This window comes from Pagrus pagrus (genome assembly GCF_965226575.1).
Source record: "Pagrus pagrus genome assembly, chromosome: 4".
Taxonomy (NCBI): Eukaryota; Metazoa; Chordata; class Actinopteri; order Spariformes; family Sparidae; genus Pagrus; species Pagrus pagrus.
The window spans coordinates 19,488,133-19,507,527 of record NC_140188.1 but is presented as its reverse complement, the minus strand read 5'-3'; the positions used below and the strand labels follow the sequence as shown (position 1 = coordinate 19,507,527).

The window sequence follows — 19,395 nt, the reverse complement described above, 5'->3', positions numbered from 1 at the left end:
TGAGAAGCAGAAACAAACAAACGAGCAGAAAAGGGAAAACAAATAAGGCTGGCGACTGTGGAGGAGACAAAGTGGGAATAAATGGAGGAGAACAAATGGTTTTGAGTAAGAAAAGGGGAAATGAGGAGAGGAGAAGGGCAGAGAGGAAGAGCAGAAGAAGAGGATCAAAGGAGATGAGAGGCCTGGATGAGGAGCAGATGAAAGGTTGGATGAGAGGATGAGAGAAGAAAAGAAACGGGGCCAGAGGAGAAGAGAAATTGAGGAAAGGATGAGGGGGGAGAAAGACAGTAGGGGGAAAATACAAGAGATGGAGCGAGAGGGTGTGGGAGAGAAGAGGAGGAGGAGGTGGGGTTACGATGAGTCATCACCAGGATCTCAGCCCTGGTGGGCCGGGTTGCTGTGGGGGTGGCAGCCAGTGTGACACATATGCAGAAACACACACACAGAGGGATGCCGGCCGTCATGCTGCTTATGTCTCCTCCTGCTGTGGAGGCGGGTGGAAGACAATGCAGGGATGCCACTGGGATGCACAGTTCACACACACTCAGCAGTGCTAGCAGCCCTTTCTTCTGACACACACACACATGCAGATAATGATGATGGCTGAGCGAGAGGCCTCATTAAGACTCTGAGGATGGATGGAGGATAAACAGCTGTAGGAAAGAAAAAAGGACAGAGTATGCACCTCGTGCCTTTTTGCATCTCTCGCATACTATTTCCTTCATCATTCATATTTCATTAGGCACATATGCAGAGGCGGATGTTGTAAAAAGGGAACTGTCAGAGTGGATGACATGCAAAAAAAAAGAGCATGATGTATAGTTCAGTGTGATGTTCCTCTTTATGGACTTTCAAATTATATTACATGCATCTAATATATTTAACAGTCTTCAGCCATACTTTAAACCATGTTACTGTGTGTGTGAGTTTATGCTATGAAAGTGAAAGTGTCAGGTCATCCAATTAACCCATCGCAGGCAGGCAGAAAGTGCAGCCGTCGTGCACATGGTGCGTTTACAGTAAACGTGCTCTTCAATCTAATTCTACATAGGGAAGAAGGGGCGTACACCCTGCAATAAGTCACTTCCTCTGTGACATGCCAGCTCTCGTCTCTCTGTGTCTCTCTCCGGTGCTGAGCTGATCTCAGAGTTGCCATGCCAACAGATTGGGGATTCCTAATTCTGATCTAGGCCACTGCGCGCACACACACACATACGCCACACACATGCATTCATCAAACAAACACGCATGCAAACACAGAAGTTTATCAATAGGTTGTGTGTCATGTGTTTTTCCATGTTTAGATCAGGATTTAAAAATCAATGGTTATGTGTGTGTGTGTGTCACTGACAGAATGTGTGTATGACACCAGACCAAACAGTTAATCAGGTCAATGATTCTTTATACCTTTTCTTAGCATCAGCACAACTATGCAAACCTGCAGGGACCATCAGACATCAACCTGAGCAGAGACACTGACACTCACACAGAAAAAAATGACTCAGCTCACCAGTGAAATTTGAAAACCTTTGTAGGAATCTGTATTTAATCTTTTTAAACTCTACATACATTCATACATCTCTCAAATAGAGGAGCAAGACAGTACATGTGAGTGTTAAATCTGTATTTGTGTGTGAGTTTAAGTGTGTGTTAGTGTGTGAGAGAGGGTTGCAGGTTGGGTTGGGGGTTCCAGCTGCCTTCTGCACACCTGCGTATTTCATCATGTGCTTACAGAATGTGATGGAGACATAATAAGTAAAAGACAGACGACCTGGGTAGAAAGACACAAACTGTGTGTAAATGCATGTGGGAATGGTGTATGTGTGTGCCCATTAGGGGTGGTACTGAGGTGTTTTCTCCACTGTCAGGTTAGTCTGTAAACATTTTAACAGTAGTTCTTACTGAAAATATATTTTTGCTATGATGATCTGCATAGGTCCTGATTAGAAAACTGATATCCTTTGAATAGGCATGAAAAATCACATGTACAGCCCCTTTTCTGTTTACAATGATAAGTTTACTGACTTGCAAAAATATGTAGGTTCACTCCCCCTGTGATTGAGTGGGTGGGTGTGTATCTGTGAGTGCATCTATGTTTCATGTCTGTATAGAATGTGTTCATACATTATGTATGTAAGTATGATATGAAGTTGGTCAAGTATGAGTTCGTCTGTGTGCATGAATGCTTCCATACATGTGCCTGTTAGCATGCCTGCATACGCAACTGCATGTACAGTATGTATGCAAGTATGTGTCACTATGGATCAGGCATGCATGTAACCCTGCATTCTGCTTGTGTATGTACGAATTCATGACTATGTGTGTGTGTGTTAGTCGCTGTCTGCTTCTCTATCCTGGGTCTCAGCCAGGGAGCTCTCATCAATCTTCTCCAGGCTCTCAGCACGCTGGATGCTGAGCTCAGAGAGCGGGATGTTGGGTAATGTAGTCTGTTCGGGGTAGAGCCAGGGCTTGAAGCCAGGGTTGTGTCTCTGCTTCCACTCTGGATACTTCAAACAGGCTTTGTTGATCTTCTTCATTGCCTAAAAAGAGCAAAATAGATTAACAACACAACAAAAATAACACACCCGTCGGCCAAGGAGGTTATGTTTTTGTCAGCAGGATAACACAAAAACTACTGAATGGATTTCCACAAAACTTTGATAAGGATGGGTCTCAGCCCAGAACAGACCCTGTTAACGTTTGGTGTAGATCCAGATAAAGGGACAGATCCAGGATTTTTTTCTCACTTAAACATTGGGAGTTAGGGAGTTATTTGACATTTGCGTTAATTTGCAAAGTAATGCACTTATTTCTTGATGAAAAAAGCTGGTGTATTTACGTGGCTAGTATCTATGAGCAAGTACAATTTACAAGAGCCATTATGTAGATGTGGTTACAATTCAATTCTTTCTCTGTACAATATTTTGAATAATAAATGAGTCCTGATAAAAAAAATAAAAATGTGAAGCCCAGACAGAAAATGCCTTCTTGTATTTATTGTGTTGAAGTCATCAGCATGGTTATTGTCAGTGGGATTTGTGCGCCTCGCTGAGCTGCTATTTTCTGACTCATCAAGGGATTTCTCCATCCCTGGGTGCTCTCCAGAGAATCTTTGCCCCATTTATCAAACATGCACACAAACTCAGACAGACAAACAAATACAGTGACAGTATGTTTCTGAAATGTGAAGGAGAAATAAGCATAACCTCAATGAACAATGAAGCACTGTGGATTAACACATCAACAAACTCCCAACACAATCACAGAATCTGTGTTAATCTGCAAATGACTTACGCGAGGAGCAAGGTAGTGGGAAGACCTGTTGACGACCCACTTTGGTAATGAACCTGCAAAGAGAGACAGTGAACAGAGGAAGACGGGGAAAAGTGTGAGGATGAGATTGTAAGTGAGAGAGAATGAGAGAGGGAAGAGGAGGATGTGGGAAGGTACAAAAAGGAATTTAACGTCTGCTTAATTACATGTCATGTCATCCAGGATCAAAGTGAAGCTGTGCGACTTGCGACTCACTACAGCCGGATTAAAGAGCTTTACACAATCGGCACTTGCAAGCAAGAGAGTGACGGTAAAGAAGTGAATTAAAGGGAGAATAAGAGGAAAAGACTAATGAATGGAAGAAGAGCGCAAAAGAAAGAGAAGGCAGCAGAAGAGAGGAATAGACTCTGTCCTTCATATGGTAACTATGGCGACTTGTTCTCACATAAAGGCATGGAAATGAATCATTTATTACAACTTGGAGCATGAGCACCTGAGTGAGTGTGTGCATGTCTGCATGCGTGTGTGTGGTTACCTCGTGGGTCCACCTGGGCCAAGTAAGTGAGGATACAGCGGCTGGGTCCCTGCCACTGGACCATGTAGCCAGTCTGAAGAGACACAGCTCGCACCATTTCCTTTTTAGGAGGGTATTTCTGTAGAGACCACAGAGTTTAACAGATTATTATTAGAACGGACATCACCCTTTTTCAGTACATGGAAACTAAACTGTACAACTGAAATAACCACTCAATAAATGCATGAATACAAGCACATATTCAGAAATCACTGCTAAAAATTAAAACGTGTTGTCTTCAGCTCTTCGTGAATATCTATCAAATGGTTGACATAAGTTGTGCAGAGTGGGCACCACTGTGTTTTTCTGCTGCCAGTCCATCGGATTTTCTGCTTCACCATCATCTTTTTGATGCAAATCCAGTCCGTGAATAACACAGCAGTAAAGGCCAGCTCAAGCCCACTATTCAACTGCTGCCTCCTCATAATATATCTAAAGATCATTATTCATGATGGATTCAGTAGCGGTTAGCCTGAGCTAACTGGGACAGACACCGTGTGGAGAACTTGAGGGGCACACAGAGCAGTCAGCAAAAGAACCTTTATCAGGGGAGAACCTCAGATAACCGCTTTATCTTTTCTACACTATTGGACTTACAGTTTTGGTGCCTGCACCTCTCTAGTAGTAGGAATTTTGTGAAGAACAAAGACAGCTTTTGGGAATCATTCAATCTGCAGGTTTCTGGGTAATCAGAGACAACATTATATTGCTCTGAGCTAATGGAGAGGGTTTTTTTTGTCGGAGAGACTGCAGGAAATCAGAAGCATTAGTCAGCAATGAGGTGTCCGTCTACAGTCTTGACACATTGGCCTTACCAGGAAACTTCATCTCTTATGACTTGAGTGATTGATAGTCAATCAGTTAGTTGATCTGTTGGTCTGCCAAAACAAGTCATCATAAGGTATCACTCTGAACTTTGGTAACTAGCAACGGGCTTTTGTTATTTTTGACACAGAGCTGGAGACTACAGCCATGCTAGCAGCTCTGTGAGGCTTTACCTTGGCACTGCAGTGCTTTGAGCTAAATGCTTATGTCAGCATGCTAACAAGCTCAGAACGACAATGCTTACATGCTGGTGGTTATCAGTCATAATGTTTACCATGTTCACCGTTTTAGTTTGATCAGGTAGCATGCAAACATTTGCTCATTTAGCACTAAACACTAGGTAGAGCTGAGGTTGAGGGAAATGCCACTAGTTTTGCAGGTATTTTGGTCATAAAAAAGTGCAGGACAAATTAAAATGTTGCCCTGATGGTAGCTCTTAAAGCAGCTACAAGGAACTTTCATTATTTGTTGATTCTGGCGGCCCCTGAGGGCAAAAAAAAGAAAAGAAAAATGAGAGCCACCGACTCCTGTTGTAAAGATCTTGATCTGGCTAGTTCATACATTTGTTATAGACGCGAGTTAAAGAAAGACACAAACTATTATAAATACTATTTTTCTCATTGAAACACAGCTGTTGCCGGATGCATGTATCTATTAGTGGCTATGTAAGATTAACAACCATAATATTATGTTATGAAACAAAGTTTGTCGGGCTAAAGCTAAAGTAATCAACGTTCCCTCGTAATGTTATGTCTTCATAATAAAAAGCCAACAGCAACATGAAGCTTGGTAGCGAGGCAAACCAGATATTCTGCTGCTGGCTGGCAATACCAAAGTACCAGCCGCCATACCACCAGACTATAGAGCAGCTTCTTCGGTTCAGGCATTAAGAATGATTTTATAGAAATAGTTTGCTTATGTAGGTCATTTAGATTAACTGATATTAAATTAAGGACTGTTTCACAACCAGTTGAAAACAGATTCAGAAATCATCATCCTCTGGGGAGCATGAATATCTGTACAACATTTCATTAACCCAATAGCTGATTTTAGTTGACACCAAAGTGATGGAGCAACCGACAGACCGGGAGATCCTGGAGCCATGTCTCATTGTGGCTGAAAAGGACTCGATAGATTAAATGAAATAAAGTCATTAGTGGTCATTAGCAGTAATTAGCTGTAGCCCTACTATAAATATATAGACCTCTCTTCCTCCCAAAAGTAAGTTCAGCCGTGGAGCAGACCACAGTTACCCCTAACGACTGATTGCTGAAACTTTTCCCAGATTTGACTGGACAAACAGTTTTTATTAATCATGTGAACAAATGAATGTGGTGTCAAATACAGGACAGGTTGACTGACTCCTCGCGATGGACGCATGACCTCAGCAGTCTATAAGGTATCCTCTTAAGCTGCACTCCACAATTCAAGCTCTCAAATTCAACTGACTATCAAGAATGACCTTGGCTACCCACACACACACACACACACACACACACACACACACACACACACACGGGACACAAACCCACACACACACACACACACATTCTGTCTATTATTTTCCAAACCACTTGTTAATGCAGGAATGCGGAAGGGGAGGCGGAAGTCAACAGCTAACAGTCACATGAGAGGTCTTATCCTTCTGTAAACATTATATTAGTGAGCGAAACTGAGAGTGAGACACAAAGAGGGAAAAAGACTGAAGCAAGAAACAATGAAGGGAAAGAAGACGAGAGCCTGTATCGAGAGAGATACAGCTGAAACAGTGACTTGGTTGATTGATTAGCTGATCATTGGACAAATAAGTAATTTTCATCGCAAAAATGCCAAACATTATCTGGTTCCAGCCTCATGAGGATTTTCTTTGTCTCATGTTACAGTAATGTGATAATCCTGACACTGTGAAAGGCTTTTTCTCACTATCTTCTGGCAGTTTATAAACCAGATAATCAATTAATTGCGATAATAATCACCATATTAATCTACAATGGATATAACCAGTTGTTGCAGCCCTCAAAAGAGGTGATGAGTAACAGCTTTCACACAAGATAGTCCTCTTCTTCCAGTTGGACGAGAAACGCAGAAATGCAGCCAAACTAAAGTCTGAGGATTTGGGCCCGATTCCAAACTGAAAGTCACTCATACGGTCTCTAATCAGCCTATTTTACTGGCCTTTGGCATTCCCCTAAAAAGCACAACTGGAAGCCGAACTAAAAACACAATGTATTCAACTGAATCGATGAACTTTCCTACACCTACAACGAAGCAGTGCCAGCACACGGTAGATCTATGTTTCCCCCAGGTAAAGGCATCAGGGGCACGAGGAAAGGGAATGCTCTCTTTGGAAAGGTGCCAAGCTCTCTTTACTTCCTGCATGCAGAGGATGTTTAAAGCTCCCTTCCAGTGTGTTTTGGTATTTTTAATGATACGTCATAGTTTTTTGAGCCCTTTCCTGACAATGTTGATGAGCCACACTGATCGGCAAATACTCACAAAGCTGTTTTCTGCTGTTGGAGCAGAGGGAAAGTTTAGCAGAGAAGTTGTGTAATGGCAGTTAATGAACAATACAGGTTACAGTTTGACCATGAATAAATTCTGCAGCTCCTCAATACCCAAGAAGAACTTATGGCTGAGTGACAGCCATTATTATCCCTGCTAATATCATGCTGCTGGTCCATGCTAATATCGATGCTGTCGCTAACCCATGCTAGTGATATTTATCTTGCTAGAACAGCCGTCTGGTTGTGACGGTAACAACAACATATGACAATTAACCACACCACCATTCTCTGTTTGAGAAAGTACGTTAGCTGTTAGACAGGAAGAAAAACTGACTGGCAGGCACACACAGCTTTGTATTGCCGACTTCCCACAAATATTTAAGGATTTCTTTTCGTACAGCACGACGCCCTTAAGCTTCCTAAACTGGATCAACGTTTATGTGTGCTCACCCAATGTGCACTCATTTCGAAACGGGCCATTTCACAATGCACCTTTGAACACACATGCAAAGAGTTATAAAGGGGTGAATGAGCAGGGCCTCAGCTGAGCATGTATAAGCCCTATGTGGGTGCGTGTGTGTTTGTCTATACTTACGGCATGTTTGACACTGTAGTTCATGATGATGTAATCTTTTGCTATTGGCAGCCAGGAGCGAAGCGTGATGACATCGCGGTTCTTAAGAGGACTCGGACACTTCCCTATTAACAAACAAGAAGATTCCAGCAAACAAGACATTACAGATCAATGTGCACGTCATGCGTGTCTCTACTGTTTATAAACAACACATCTTTACATGCCAGTGTGCAACCTACATGAGTAGTAACCAACATCCGCATTGACCGTAAGCTTCCCGATATCGAAGGTCTCAATGACGTTCGTGTCCCATTTCTTTCTGTATTCGATGTCGTGGAGGACGTCGTACATGGTCTCAGCTGAAACGTCCTTACATACCATCTGACACTGAGAATGAGAGACGGACAGAAAGAGAGACAGAGTTTATTTTTAGGCAATAAAAGTAAAAAGAGAGGAAAAAAATCATTGACTGAACCAGATTTAAATACATAACTAATGCTGTTGCACTAATCATGCAAAAGACATTTCAGAGCTCTATCCAATGCAAGCTATAAAGCAGGAAACTCCATTAGATTTTAATTATGTTGCATCCCATAAATTCACAGTAAGTACTGGACCATTGTTGGAGAGACAGTTGAGGCTGTTCATTCTGACAGAGGTGGGTGTGAAATGAAAACAAACCCTGATGAACACATCAAAGCCCAAAATCCAACACCCATACTTAATCTAATATGCAAACTGAAAGATTAAATAAAGAGGACGCGTGAATGTAAGTGCTGCAGAAATACACAAACGCATACAAAAATGGCAACTGATGTGTAAAAGATTAGACATCAGATGGTCAGAGAACAGAAACTGTGTGTGTGTGTGTGTGTGTGTGTGCGTGTGCGTGTGTGTGTCTGTGTGTGTGTGTGTGTGTGTGTGTGTGTGTGTGTGTGTGTGTGTGTGTGTGTGTGTGTGACAGTGAGAAAGAAAAATTAGAAAAAAAAATGAAGAGACAGGCCACTGACCACAGATGAGTCATTCAACAGCTCAGGTCTAGTATCTGAGCTGTTGAATGGAAAAATTAAAAACACTTATCAGTACAGGACACAGACAGACAGTCTGTCAAATGATCTGTGAATGTGACGGGGTAGAAGGGGCTGTGAGTGGAAAATAAACATCCAGTTCCCCAGTTGTCTGCATAAAAGCAAGTTTTAAAACCAGAAATTAGATTGACTCCTTTCATGCTACAATCTAGATTCAATACGACATTACTCAAAAAGTGATGTAGGCCAAAATACAGATTAATACATATATATGGATATCACAGTGATACATTTTTAAAATAAAATCTAGATGTAATGAATCATTCACACATCCGCACTTGTTGACGAGGAAGGTTGGTGTGGGTGTGTCACAGCATATTAATGAAACCACCGGGACTCCTGCTGCCTGTGTCAGGTTTGGAGTAGATGGCACTGTACGTAAGACAGCCCAAGAGTACAGCTGTTACTACAGTTACCACTGTCAGGGGGAATTAGTCTTTATAATAACAACAACAAAGACAGACAGAACAATGGAGGGTGAGTGACACAAAGAGACTTTAAGACCAAGTGAGAGGCTAAGACAGACCGACATAAAACAGAGCAAGAGACAAAGAGTAAATGACACAGAAATTGACAGAGGGTGGTTGTCTGTCCCAGATGGTTTTAACTCCCATTACAAATCAGTCCAGAGGGTTTAAAGCTAAATCTACACCATCCTCCTTTCTCTTCTCTACATTTGGCTATACAGCTGTTCAAAAAGTGAGATCTCCCCTCAGCCTACAATAACACAGCTAATGAAATATTACAGGCTCACCTTTGGTGTAATAGCACAAAATATGCACTTGCTGTTGACAAGCTCGTTATCTGAAGTGCTCATTCAGATATGGATCTGCAAAATCTTTTAATAACACTCACTGACTAATACTTCTGCCATTGAAAGAGTAAAATAACATGACTGAGGGTCGACAGCTGTGCTAGCAGCTTAGTGAGGTTGTATTTAGGGAGAGCAGTGTGAACATCATCAGCTAACATCAGTGAGAAACTTGGGGCTATTTAATTGTTCTAGATAAGTTATTTTGGCATTTTGTTGAATGAAACCAATAAGTAAGCGTAATAAGTAATATATTACTCTACGCAGACAGTAATATTGTAACGTAATATATTACTTTAAAATTAAGGTATCTAGTAATATGCAATATATTGCATTTTGAAAGTAACTTGCCCAACACTTCTTTGCATTAGCATGTTGGCATGCTAACATTTGACCACCTTGACAGACGGACCAATATTTCGATCTCCAGAGCCTACAACAGCCATCTATTAACCAGACAGACATTCACAATAACTAGGAACAAAGTGTCACTGGTTGGCCAACTTTAAGAATTGACATTTTCATTAGGTGTTTCGATATGCATTTTGAGTGACCACTTGTGATCGAATCTCACTTCCCCACACTATACGCAAATAAACACGTACCTCAACGATTCTTACTAAATGAAATACAGAACTAAATGTATAACATATACTGAATTTACAAGAAGGACCAAATAATTAAGAAGTTGTCATCGTCAGTGTTCCACAAATAAAGGTTGGAAAAAAGGAGGATAAGTAAAGTGAGATAAGATAAAAGTGAGGATGGATGACACACAAAAAGTCACCATTTCCCAAAGCTTTTTTCACACCAAGACCAAAAATAAATGGAAGTTAACTGTCTTGGGACCAAAAATCATTATAATGCTCAATGTCCCATTTTGGCTTTCAACCCACTTGTTCAAGAAATGTTATTTTACTGCCCCTGAATCCAGAGTGGACATGTACAACAATGTCCCTGTGCAGACCGTATGTAAAAGCTGCGCCACTGCTGTTTAAATCAATTTTATTCATATAGCCCTTAGACAATCTACAGTCTCATAGGGCTTCACAACCAGCCACAATGAAACAAGGAAAATGCTAAATGGAAATGACATCCCACGAACACAGAATCCTCACTGAGAACAAGACAGTGTAGAAATGGGTGCAGACAGCAGGTTAATACGCACCGAAAGCTGTCAACAAAATAAAATAGATCAGACAGAATAAAAACATGTGAATGGGTGAATGTGGTGCGGAGCACATAGGCCAAACACAACTACATGTGTAGTCACATCATTTTAAAAGGAGTTTGTAACAATTTTAGCAACAAAAGTATAACATTCGTTTTGGGGTAAAGGGCACTTACTGATATATGGAAGATATAATACATAAGGAAAGAAGTGCTATTGCAAGGATCCAATACAGTCCATTAAACGTCAGCAGGTCTTCTTTAATGACGTCAAAATGTTCAGCTTTTGGTGACACTCTTATGAACGTGTTATTCAATAATATATTTTAGCACAGGAGGTCATAGGCATGTGGCATTGTACTAGTATACATTATGTTATTTCTAATAAATTGCCTCTTCGTTATAAACTCCACATGTTAAACTACAACAGTAGGAAAAGTGTGAAAAGATGTAATTTTGAATAGGATTAAAAAGGTTGGATAAAACTCATAATGTATGAATGATGGGAGCATTATAAGGTTTGAATAGAGTTTCTATCTGAAAGTATCAATGAGCAGATACAAGTTGAAAAGAATATGAAAAGTTGGGAAAGAGATGGAGGATGTCAAACATAGTGTAAGCTTGGAGATGAAATGGGAGCTATACTGCATTGCTAAATATTCGGAGAGCTAAACTGCATTGCTTGAATAATGACTAGTAGCTAAACTGCATTGCAAATAATCTGAGAGGTAAACTGTTTTGCTCCATTTATGGCTGGGGGTTTCTAGTGTTAAATCAAACAGTTAAAAATATTCTACATGGGCCACAAACATTTTAATGCTCAATTTTCATAGCACACCCAAATCCTTGAGCCTTCTCCAAAGAGCAACGTGTTCCCCTTGTTTTATTTTACATCTATTTTCCAAAAGTTATCTTTATTTGACTGAAAAGTTGCATAAATCTCATGATATATGAAAGATGTCTAACATTATTAAATTTGAATTGAGCACCTGACGTGCATGTTTCAAACTGCACTAATTAGAAAATCTATATGAGCCTCGTTTTCCCTGCAGTAATTAAAACTCGCCAAAGTGATGAAGGTTTGACTCCTGACTCAGAGAGTTCGGATCACAGGGATTTTAGCTGAGGCACACCTCTCATGTTCCTGCTTCTACCTCAAAAGCCCCAACTCCCATCACCTGAATGGCGACATCCGAAGAAACAGGAGACACTGCTGAGTACACCGCATGAAATTTGTGTGTGTATTGTCGAAAATGTGAGCCCTGGAGCAGTTTCGAAAAATAGCTGTTTCTGCTTCCCTCCTCAAATTTGTGCTCTTAGTTAAAATGGGAATTTAGAAAAAGGGATAGTAAACCATTCCCATTTGAGCCTAATTTGGGGTTTTGAATAATGTCTTACATTAAAAAAAAAAAAAAACTTACATTAAAAAATGTGAATGGAGTTCAGTTGCAAATAAACAGAAGAATAACAATAAAGCTTTTTGCATGTAAAAGAACATATGTTGTAAATCCTTCCAGCATTCACACTAATAATGAGATGTGTCGCATTCACAGGCAAACAAACAGGAGTAGGAGGAAGAAGTAAAAGGTTAAAGGCGAAAGAGGAGGATGTAGGGAGAAAAAAAGACGTCCAGCACAGAATGAAGACATACAGCCAGCTAAGTACATGTGTGCGTTATTCTATTACGCTCTAATTCGGTGAAGACAACAGATGAAGCAAGGAGACGGAGACAGAGAAAGAGAGAAGCGGGTGAGAGAGAGTTCAGCAAGATAAAACAGAGGCAGAAGGAGACCAAAAGGCGGACGAGTAGGTACACAAACATTGGGAGTGTGGTTTCGTGAGACTTTTCTTCATGCCTGGTCCGAGTCCACATTGTGCCCACGGCCCACTCAGAACACAACCTCTGATCCCCGCACGTCCACCCACTGCTCATTCTCTCCCTTATTCCCTGTCTCAGCCACTCTATTCTCTCCCTCACCCTGCCAACCTGTCAACTCTCATTACTTACTCCTCTGAGTGCCGATACATGACTGCGGAAGACAATTACAAAAAAAATATAAAATAAAAGGGGTGAGTGTGTGTGTGACTCAGAGCCGGGCTTCCCTGTGTGACAGCGGGGGAGAAGGCAAACCCAGGAGTGTCCAATATGTGTGTGTATGTGTGGAGGAGTGGGGCAGCTGTCTGAAAGACTGTCAAACTATTAAAAGTACACAAAACCACCTTCACACTGACACACACCCACACACTGTGCACCATGTGTGGAGTCATGTGCTGACAAATGAGATGATGATGATGCCGGTTGGCGTGAGTGATTACAGCTGTGATCACACCGTGACTCAAAAGTCATTATTGATGAATATGGCAATGATTACAATGAAAATGAAGCTGATGATAATTATAGCACTAATGATAATGATGATTGCCAGCCTGTTCTCTCTCACTTTCTGATTTGGACACATATCACTCTTTCTTTACTGCTGTTGATGCTACAGCCCGAGAGTGGAAACTGAAACAGGAAGAGAGCGTTAAGTCTCAACACTCACATTAATCATTCGACATGCATCAGCAAAGATGCATGCTTTTATTTCGGCTATAAATAGACGAGCTGTATCTGTGGCATCTCTGTATGCCCCTACCCTCACACACACACACACACAAGCACACACCTATGAGCACACACAACTACAACTAATGTTATCATTTTCTATAGATTTACAGAGGAATAAAGAAACTTGTGTTTGGATAAAATGACACTGAAAGGAAACCACAGATAAAGACTAGTGTACCATGCAAAATTAGGCTCCTGTAACTGTCATATTTACATAAAGATAAAGTTTCAGTTGTATGTAGAAACCCCACCCCAACTCTAAATGTGTGCGTCTGTGTGCACTTTCTCTCTGTTTGCAGAGCTGTTCCTGAGGAAACACACCTGTCCTGTATGAAAAAGCATTAATAAGCACAACCCTTATCCTCTGCACACACTAACACATACACTCCATTCCCTGCCGATGCACACATGATACCCCTCTCCTTCAGGACACACAGGATATACCCTGAGGAACCACATGGCCAATCCTAATTTGCCCGTTCACCACACACACACGCACACAAAGATTCTGCCTCACAGGTACAAAGATAAAGGGGGCTGAGAAAAACCCTCTGCTGCTCTGGCTCTGCGCACATCCCTATGCACACAAACCCACACCCATGCGCACACACACAGCACTTTTTTCAACAAAGTAAACACCTGGTGGCTTGCTCACGCTCCTCAGACCCGGATGCACCAGCAGGAAAGCACACGCACACACACATTTCCCATTTCTATCCCTGAATGTATCCCAAAGACAGTGGCGGTAATCAGATGTGCGGTCAGATGAGTAGGTTCTGTAAAGGTTGGAAATGTGGAAGCAACCTTTCCAAAACTGTCAGCTGTGAAGCCAGATCTGTCTGAAAGTGGAAGTGACGACACTGCCGAGATTTAAGCACTGAATTGCCAGTCAGGCAGGTCTGAGGCTAAGTGGAGGCTTCAGTGTCCACTAGCAAAGTCAACTGCACGTATAACAGGAATATAATACATGTTCCAGGCCATAATTGCAGCTAGATTTCACTGGAACAAGTGACACTGTCCACATTGTTTGGATGTGTCCGAACCACAGTGCTTCCACCAATTAGTGTCCTGCGAGGAACTACTGGCAGCCACAGATGTAGTTTAGCTGTGATGACCAGTGATAACAGAGACTGTTCGTTAGAAAACGATGGCAGAATGGCACTGAAGGTTTTTCTTGATCCAAAACATGTATTCGCTGCCACTCTCCTATTTAAGCAACAATATGTACCTTTTTGGAGAAAGACGGTTTATTGTTGAGTCTCATTTCCACGTTGTAAAATACTGACAATACTGAAAGTGACATATTGTTGCTTTAAATAACATGGTTCATTCATCTTAATTGGTGAACAATGCCCATGAGAGATGATGATAGACAGATGGTTCATCCAATTGCCTGCCAAGTACTTTTTGAAAGAGCTTGCCCTTTTACAAACGGTTTGTAAGGGTGAGTTCCCAGATGGTTCTGTGTAACAAACAATCTGGCTCATCAGGTCAGTTCTTATTCAAGTTCAAAGTAAATTCAAATTCAAGTGATAAAGCTACTACTATAGTAATTTATTCATATTCTCAGAGAAAACTCCTCTATTTTTTGCAGCAAACGTGGTATGAAGGCAGAGTCTGACTTAGTTTTTTTCCTATGGGTCTTTGTCCCAGAACACTAACAAAGCATTATTTAGGACTTTGGTCAAACAACAAGTGTTAGCTGGCAGTTTTTCCATGGCCTGGGGTGAGATTGCCGTCCTCATGATGGCTCCACACCAACTCCCAAGACAAACATTAAAGTTAGAGACAAACTGCCACGACTGCTATTTGACTAGATAACCAAGTTTACTGATCAAGTACTTTCACATGCCTGTCACATTACCTTACATATACAATGATCAGGGAAAACTACATTTTCTTCGACCCACTGCGCCTTCTGTTGTTAATTTCAAACTGTATGCCATCACAGGTTATCAGAGCCCAACATACTCTCTTTAACCTCTATATGTTGTCCCTTAACCTAAGGATAATCAATTTCGATTAATGTGAAACTGAGGAAAGCAGCAAATCCTCGGATTTCAAAAGAAGAAACCACAGAATAAAAGACTTCTCATTTTGTACCAGCTAATTGACGATTCCCTTTTGGGCCTAGTCACTTCTATTGTCTATTGTACCATGTCATTATTTCAGTGCATGCTTTTTTTCCACTTCCCTCCCAGTGAGTTAAATAAATGAAACTCCACAGAAACCACCAAAGTAGGCCGACATGTTACACGCGACACCGTCTAATGTCTTTCAGGTAGAGGCTTGAAAACAGTTTCACTGGCAAAGGAATGTGGCGTCTCCGGAGCATTAAACCTGCCTCCTGATAATGACTCCCGCTCTCACTTCTCTTTAGTTGGGGGGGATTTCTTATAGTGTGCATCGCGACACCACCACTATTCACATTTATAAATAGAGGAGCGAATATAACACAGGATGTATTCACTTAACAGTTATTTACTGCAGTTGCATTGTTAACATCATATTTGGACTTTTTCTTAAAAGGTAGTTTTGGAGTTAAACTCCAGAATTTTTATATTTATGATATGAATTAGGTTATAATACAAACTGAATAAACAAGCTGTTCTCAGAGGAAAATAAGGTCCCCAGAACACTGTTTAAAGCTAGAAAGGTGGCAGGGTCCGCCACATATAAACAAGGTGAAACAGTATGAAACTGTGTTGTCCTTTAAGGTCAGTTTGTTGATGAAAACAAACAGACTTTATTTATTTAGTGATTCACATTTCTTCCTCAAAAACGACACAGTGCACCTTTAAACCAGTTTGGTTACATGCAGTGTGCTGTGTCATCTAATTACATTCTCGTTTATATGAATAAGCTGTTGGTGGGTTAGGGAAGCCTCTGCGGTAAAAAGCAGTGGATAAAGCACGTCAGCAGTTTGAATCATAAGGGAATTAAGATGAAGCACTTCCCTGCCAGCTGGAGTATACAGTACAGCAGGGTTTCTTTCTTCCTCTGTGGTACTTTCTAATATTTCTGTGGGGGGGTTGCTATATTTCTAGCACTCTGTGGAGAGTAGGCGAACAGATCAAATGCCTACTTTGTTGTTTTGTAACACAACTCACCTTAATTTTGTGGACGGACTTCCCCTCCTCCAGATCCTGGCTCCACACAGTGGTCCCCAACTTGCTGTACCTCACGCTCCAGCCCTCCTCGCACAGACACTCCGCCTTGAAGCTGGCAAATGCCCGGTCGTCCGGGATGGTCACAGTCTGTCCAGACATGGCTCGTTACCGGGGAGGAGAGAGGAGAAAAAAAAAAGGGAGGGGAGGGGGGTCTTCTGATAGAGACTCCTGGTGGGCCCGGGAGGAGACGCGATGAGCCAGCCGGGGGTAGGGAGGAAGGGAAGCCGAGAGCACAGCTACTCTTGTCCTCCTCCTCCTGTGGAGATAACTTGTCTAATTCAATTTCCTCCTCGCAAGAAGCTTTTGTAGGGCTGCACCGCGTCTTGTGATGATCCGTGTGCGTGTGAGCGTGCGCGCTCAGGGAGGTCCAACAGCCGCAATCCAGCCGGCACAAACTAATCACACACAGGTGTTAAAAAGCCGCGGACGGAAACAGGTGAGAGCACGAGAGGAAAAATGGAGCAGAGAAGTGTCTAAAAATGAGATGGACGAATCAAATGTGCATATTAGTTGGTTGAGTAAGTTTCAGCCCCGGTCAGCAGCCGCTCTCCACACAAACCATATGTTTCTGCGCTTCCGCTTGTCACTCTCCCTTTTTTTCTGTCTCTTTCTCAATCTCCCTCTTCTTCACCCGTCTCTGTGTCTCCCTCTCTCTCAGTTGTGGTCTTCTTTGGTGGGCTTACATTAATGTGCAGCAGCTCTCCATCGCTGCGTCGCTGCTGTGGCAGGTGGTGGAGGGGAGATGCGGTGAGAAATAAGAGGAAAAGGAGGAGGAGGAGGAGGAGGAGGAGAGACGCGGCAGAGCAGGCAGGTGACGCAGCCACGGCTACAGTGGTAACGCCTCCCTGTGCTGCCTTCAGGGGCTCCTCGTAAAACCCACTCTGAGGACATTTTGTTCGTGTAACTTATTTCCTCGAAGCAGCATCTTTAATGAAAACCCGCATTAAATACAGTGGTATGCATCATCTGTAGGCTACAGGCTATCAGCAAGAAGACTGGCTATTTTTACATAATTATTCTTAAGAATCCTTTATCATGCTCATTTTCAGGTTCACATGTTTTAGTGTTAAAAAATACACAATTTTACTTACTGTCCATTGCTGCAGCACCTCTATTCACACTCTGTTTTAGTGCCTGTCTCTTTAAAGCTTCCCTCCCCGGTCTGCTCTGATTGGTCAGCTCTTACAGGCCTGATCAAGCACCACCCTCTGTGTCTCTGCAATCTTGGCTGGGTGCATTGAGGGCAGTGACAATTGTGACATCACAAACTTCTGGAAGTCCTGACAGCTCGTCTGAAGGCTCTGTTGCTGAACACAGACTGTGGTCGAGCATTTTGAAACCTATGCAGTATATGTATAGTACCTAACCCTAAAAAAAAAAAACACTTGGAAATCTCACTTTTAGCAATATGGGACCTTTAATGCCTGTCACTGGGACAGGTTCCTGTGAAAAACAGACATTACTAGGGAGTTTCAATAACTTTACCCCAAAATTCCCACATATTAACACATATGTATAACTGCGGTCACACTTCATTCTGTAATTATTGCGGGAACTGCCAGTGTTGCGCTGTGCTGCACTCAAAATGCAGCCGGTGGGGGTTGACGGATGACGGAGCACAGAGCACATACATGCAACCAGTGGAATTCCCAGGTTAGTTTTCTAGCGCAAACCAAATGGATGAGCTTTCACGTCTCGTCTTACAAGTGAAATTACTTTTTTTTTTGTTCTCCTCAACTTACCTTTTTTATGCCAAGCATTCTTCCTTTTCAAAACCTGAAGCCTACATTACCAATATTGCAACCTAGCCACTGAGTGACAACGCTTGAGGTAATTACATGCAGTTTATTCTGGAGGAACAAAAGGCTTTATGCTACTTTTTTCACATCTGCAGAAGTAGTCCCAAAGACATGTGAACACACTTTAATGAACTTCAACTCAACTTTGCTTACAGATAGGACCTTTAAGTAAGAAGTTGCATAATGGTGCCACTGTTTTTGTTTTCTACGGCAATTCATGCAGGGAACTCCAGTTTTATTGATCAAATTTTCATACCACCGACAGTATTTGAACGCAACACGCGCTATCACACCGTTCACGCGCACCTTTTTGTAAACTAATTTGCTCACGGAGCAGCAGGCGCGCGCCTGGCTCCTGTTGGCTGACGTGGAAAGTTTGTCTTTCACATGTCTGTCTGTCTGTCTGTCTGTCTTCCGTCCTTCTGAACTGTTCATTACAACAATAATCTCACTACTATTGAGAACAATAAACATCCTACACATTTGCTATAATGCAACATGAATGTAAATGTCACCATGTATGTGTAATACTCACTCTGCTCTCCTGTCTCTGTCCATTTTTCACTCAGTCCATCCTGTCATTTTCTATTTCATCCCTCTCCATCCTTTCATCTTGGTGTGTGTAAGCCCATTATCGGCCTCCTTCACTCCATTTGATCTGTGGGTGTTCTCACGACATCTTGAGGCCCAAAAAATCTGAAGTGCATCATACATTTTGTTCTTACAATCATATAACTATATTTGTGTCTATATATATATATATATATATATATATATATGAGATAGGCTAATTAAAAAATGTTTTATTTTGTGGTGGTTGACAGGCACTGTATTACAGCCAAAGAGCTTTAACCTACCACCCTGATCTACATCATAGGCACACCCACACAGGCTAGTAGTCTGATCTGGTCATCTTTAAACACTGCATGTACACCCATCACAGAAAAACACTGTCATTTAGGTGTGCTCCCCTCCCACAAGCATGGACTTGAGTCATTG

At 41.9% G+C, this 19,395-nt stretch overlaps 1 protein-coding gene across 1 annotated transcript; it reads right to left on the bottom strand.

The window, feature by feature from the left end:
• Positions 1-1,513: 1,513 nt before the first annotated feature.
• Positions 1,514-17,380, bottom strand: stard10 (StAR related lipid transfer domain containing 10). Its single transcript, XM_084350755.1, has 6 exons — positions 16,538-17,380; positions 7,990-8,137; positions 7,772-7,875; positions 3,809-3,926; positions 3,295-3,347; positions 1,514-2,540 (listed from the first exon to the last, which is right to left on the bottom strand). Exons 1-6 carry the CDS (start codon positions 16,694-16,696, stop codon positions 2,331-2,333), a joined length of 792 nt encoding a protein of 263 aa, XP_084206881.1. The 5' UTR covers positions 16,697-17,380; the 3' UTR covers positions 1,514-2,330.
• Positions 17,381-19,395: the final 2,015 nt, after the last annotated feature.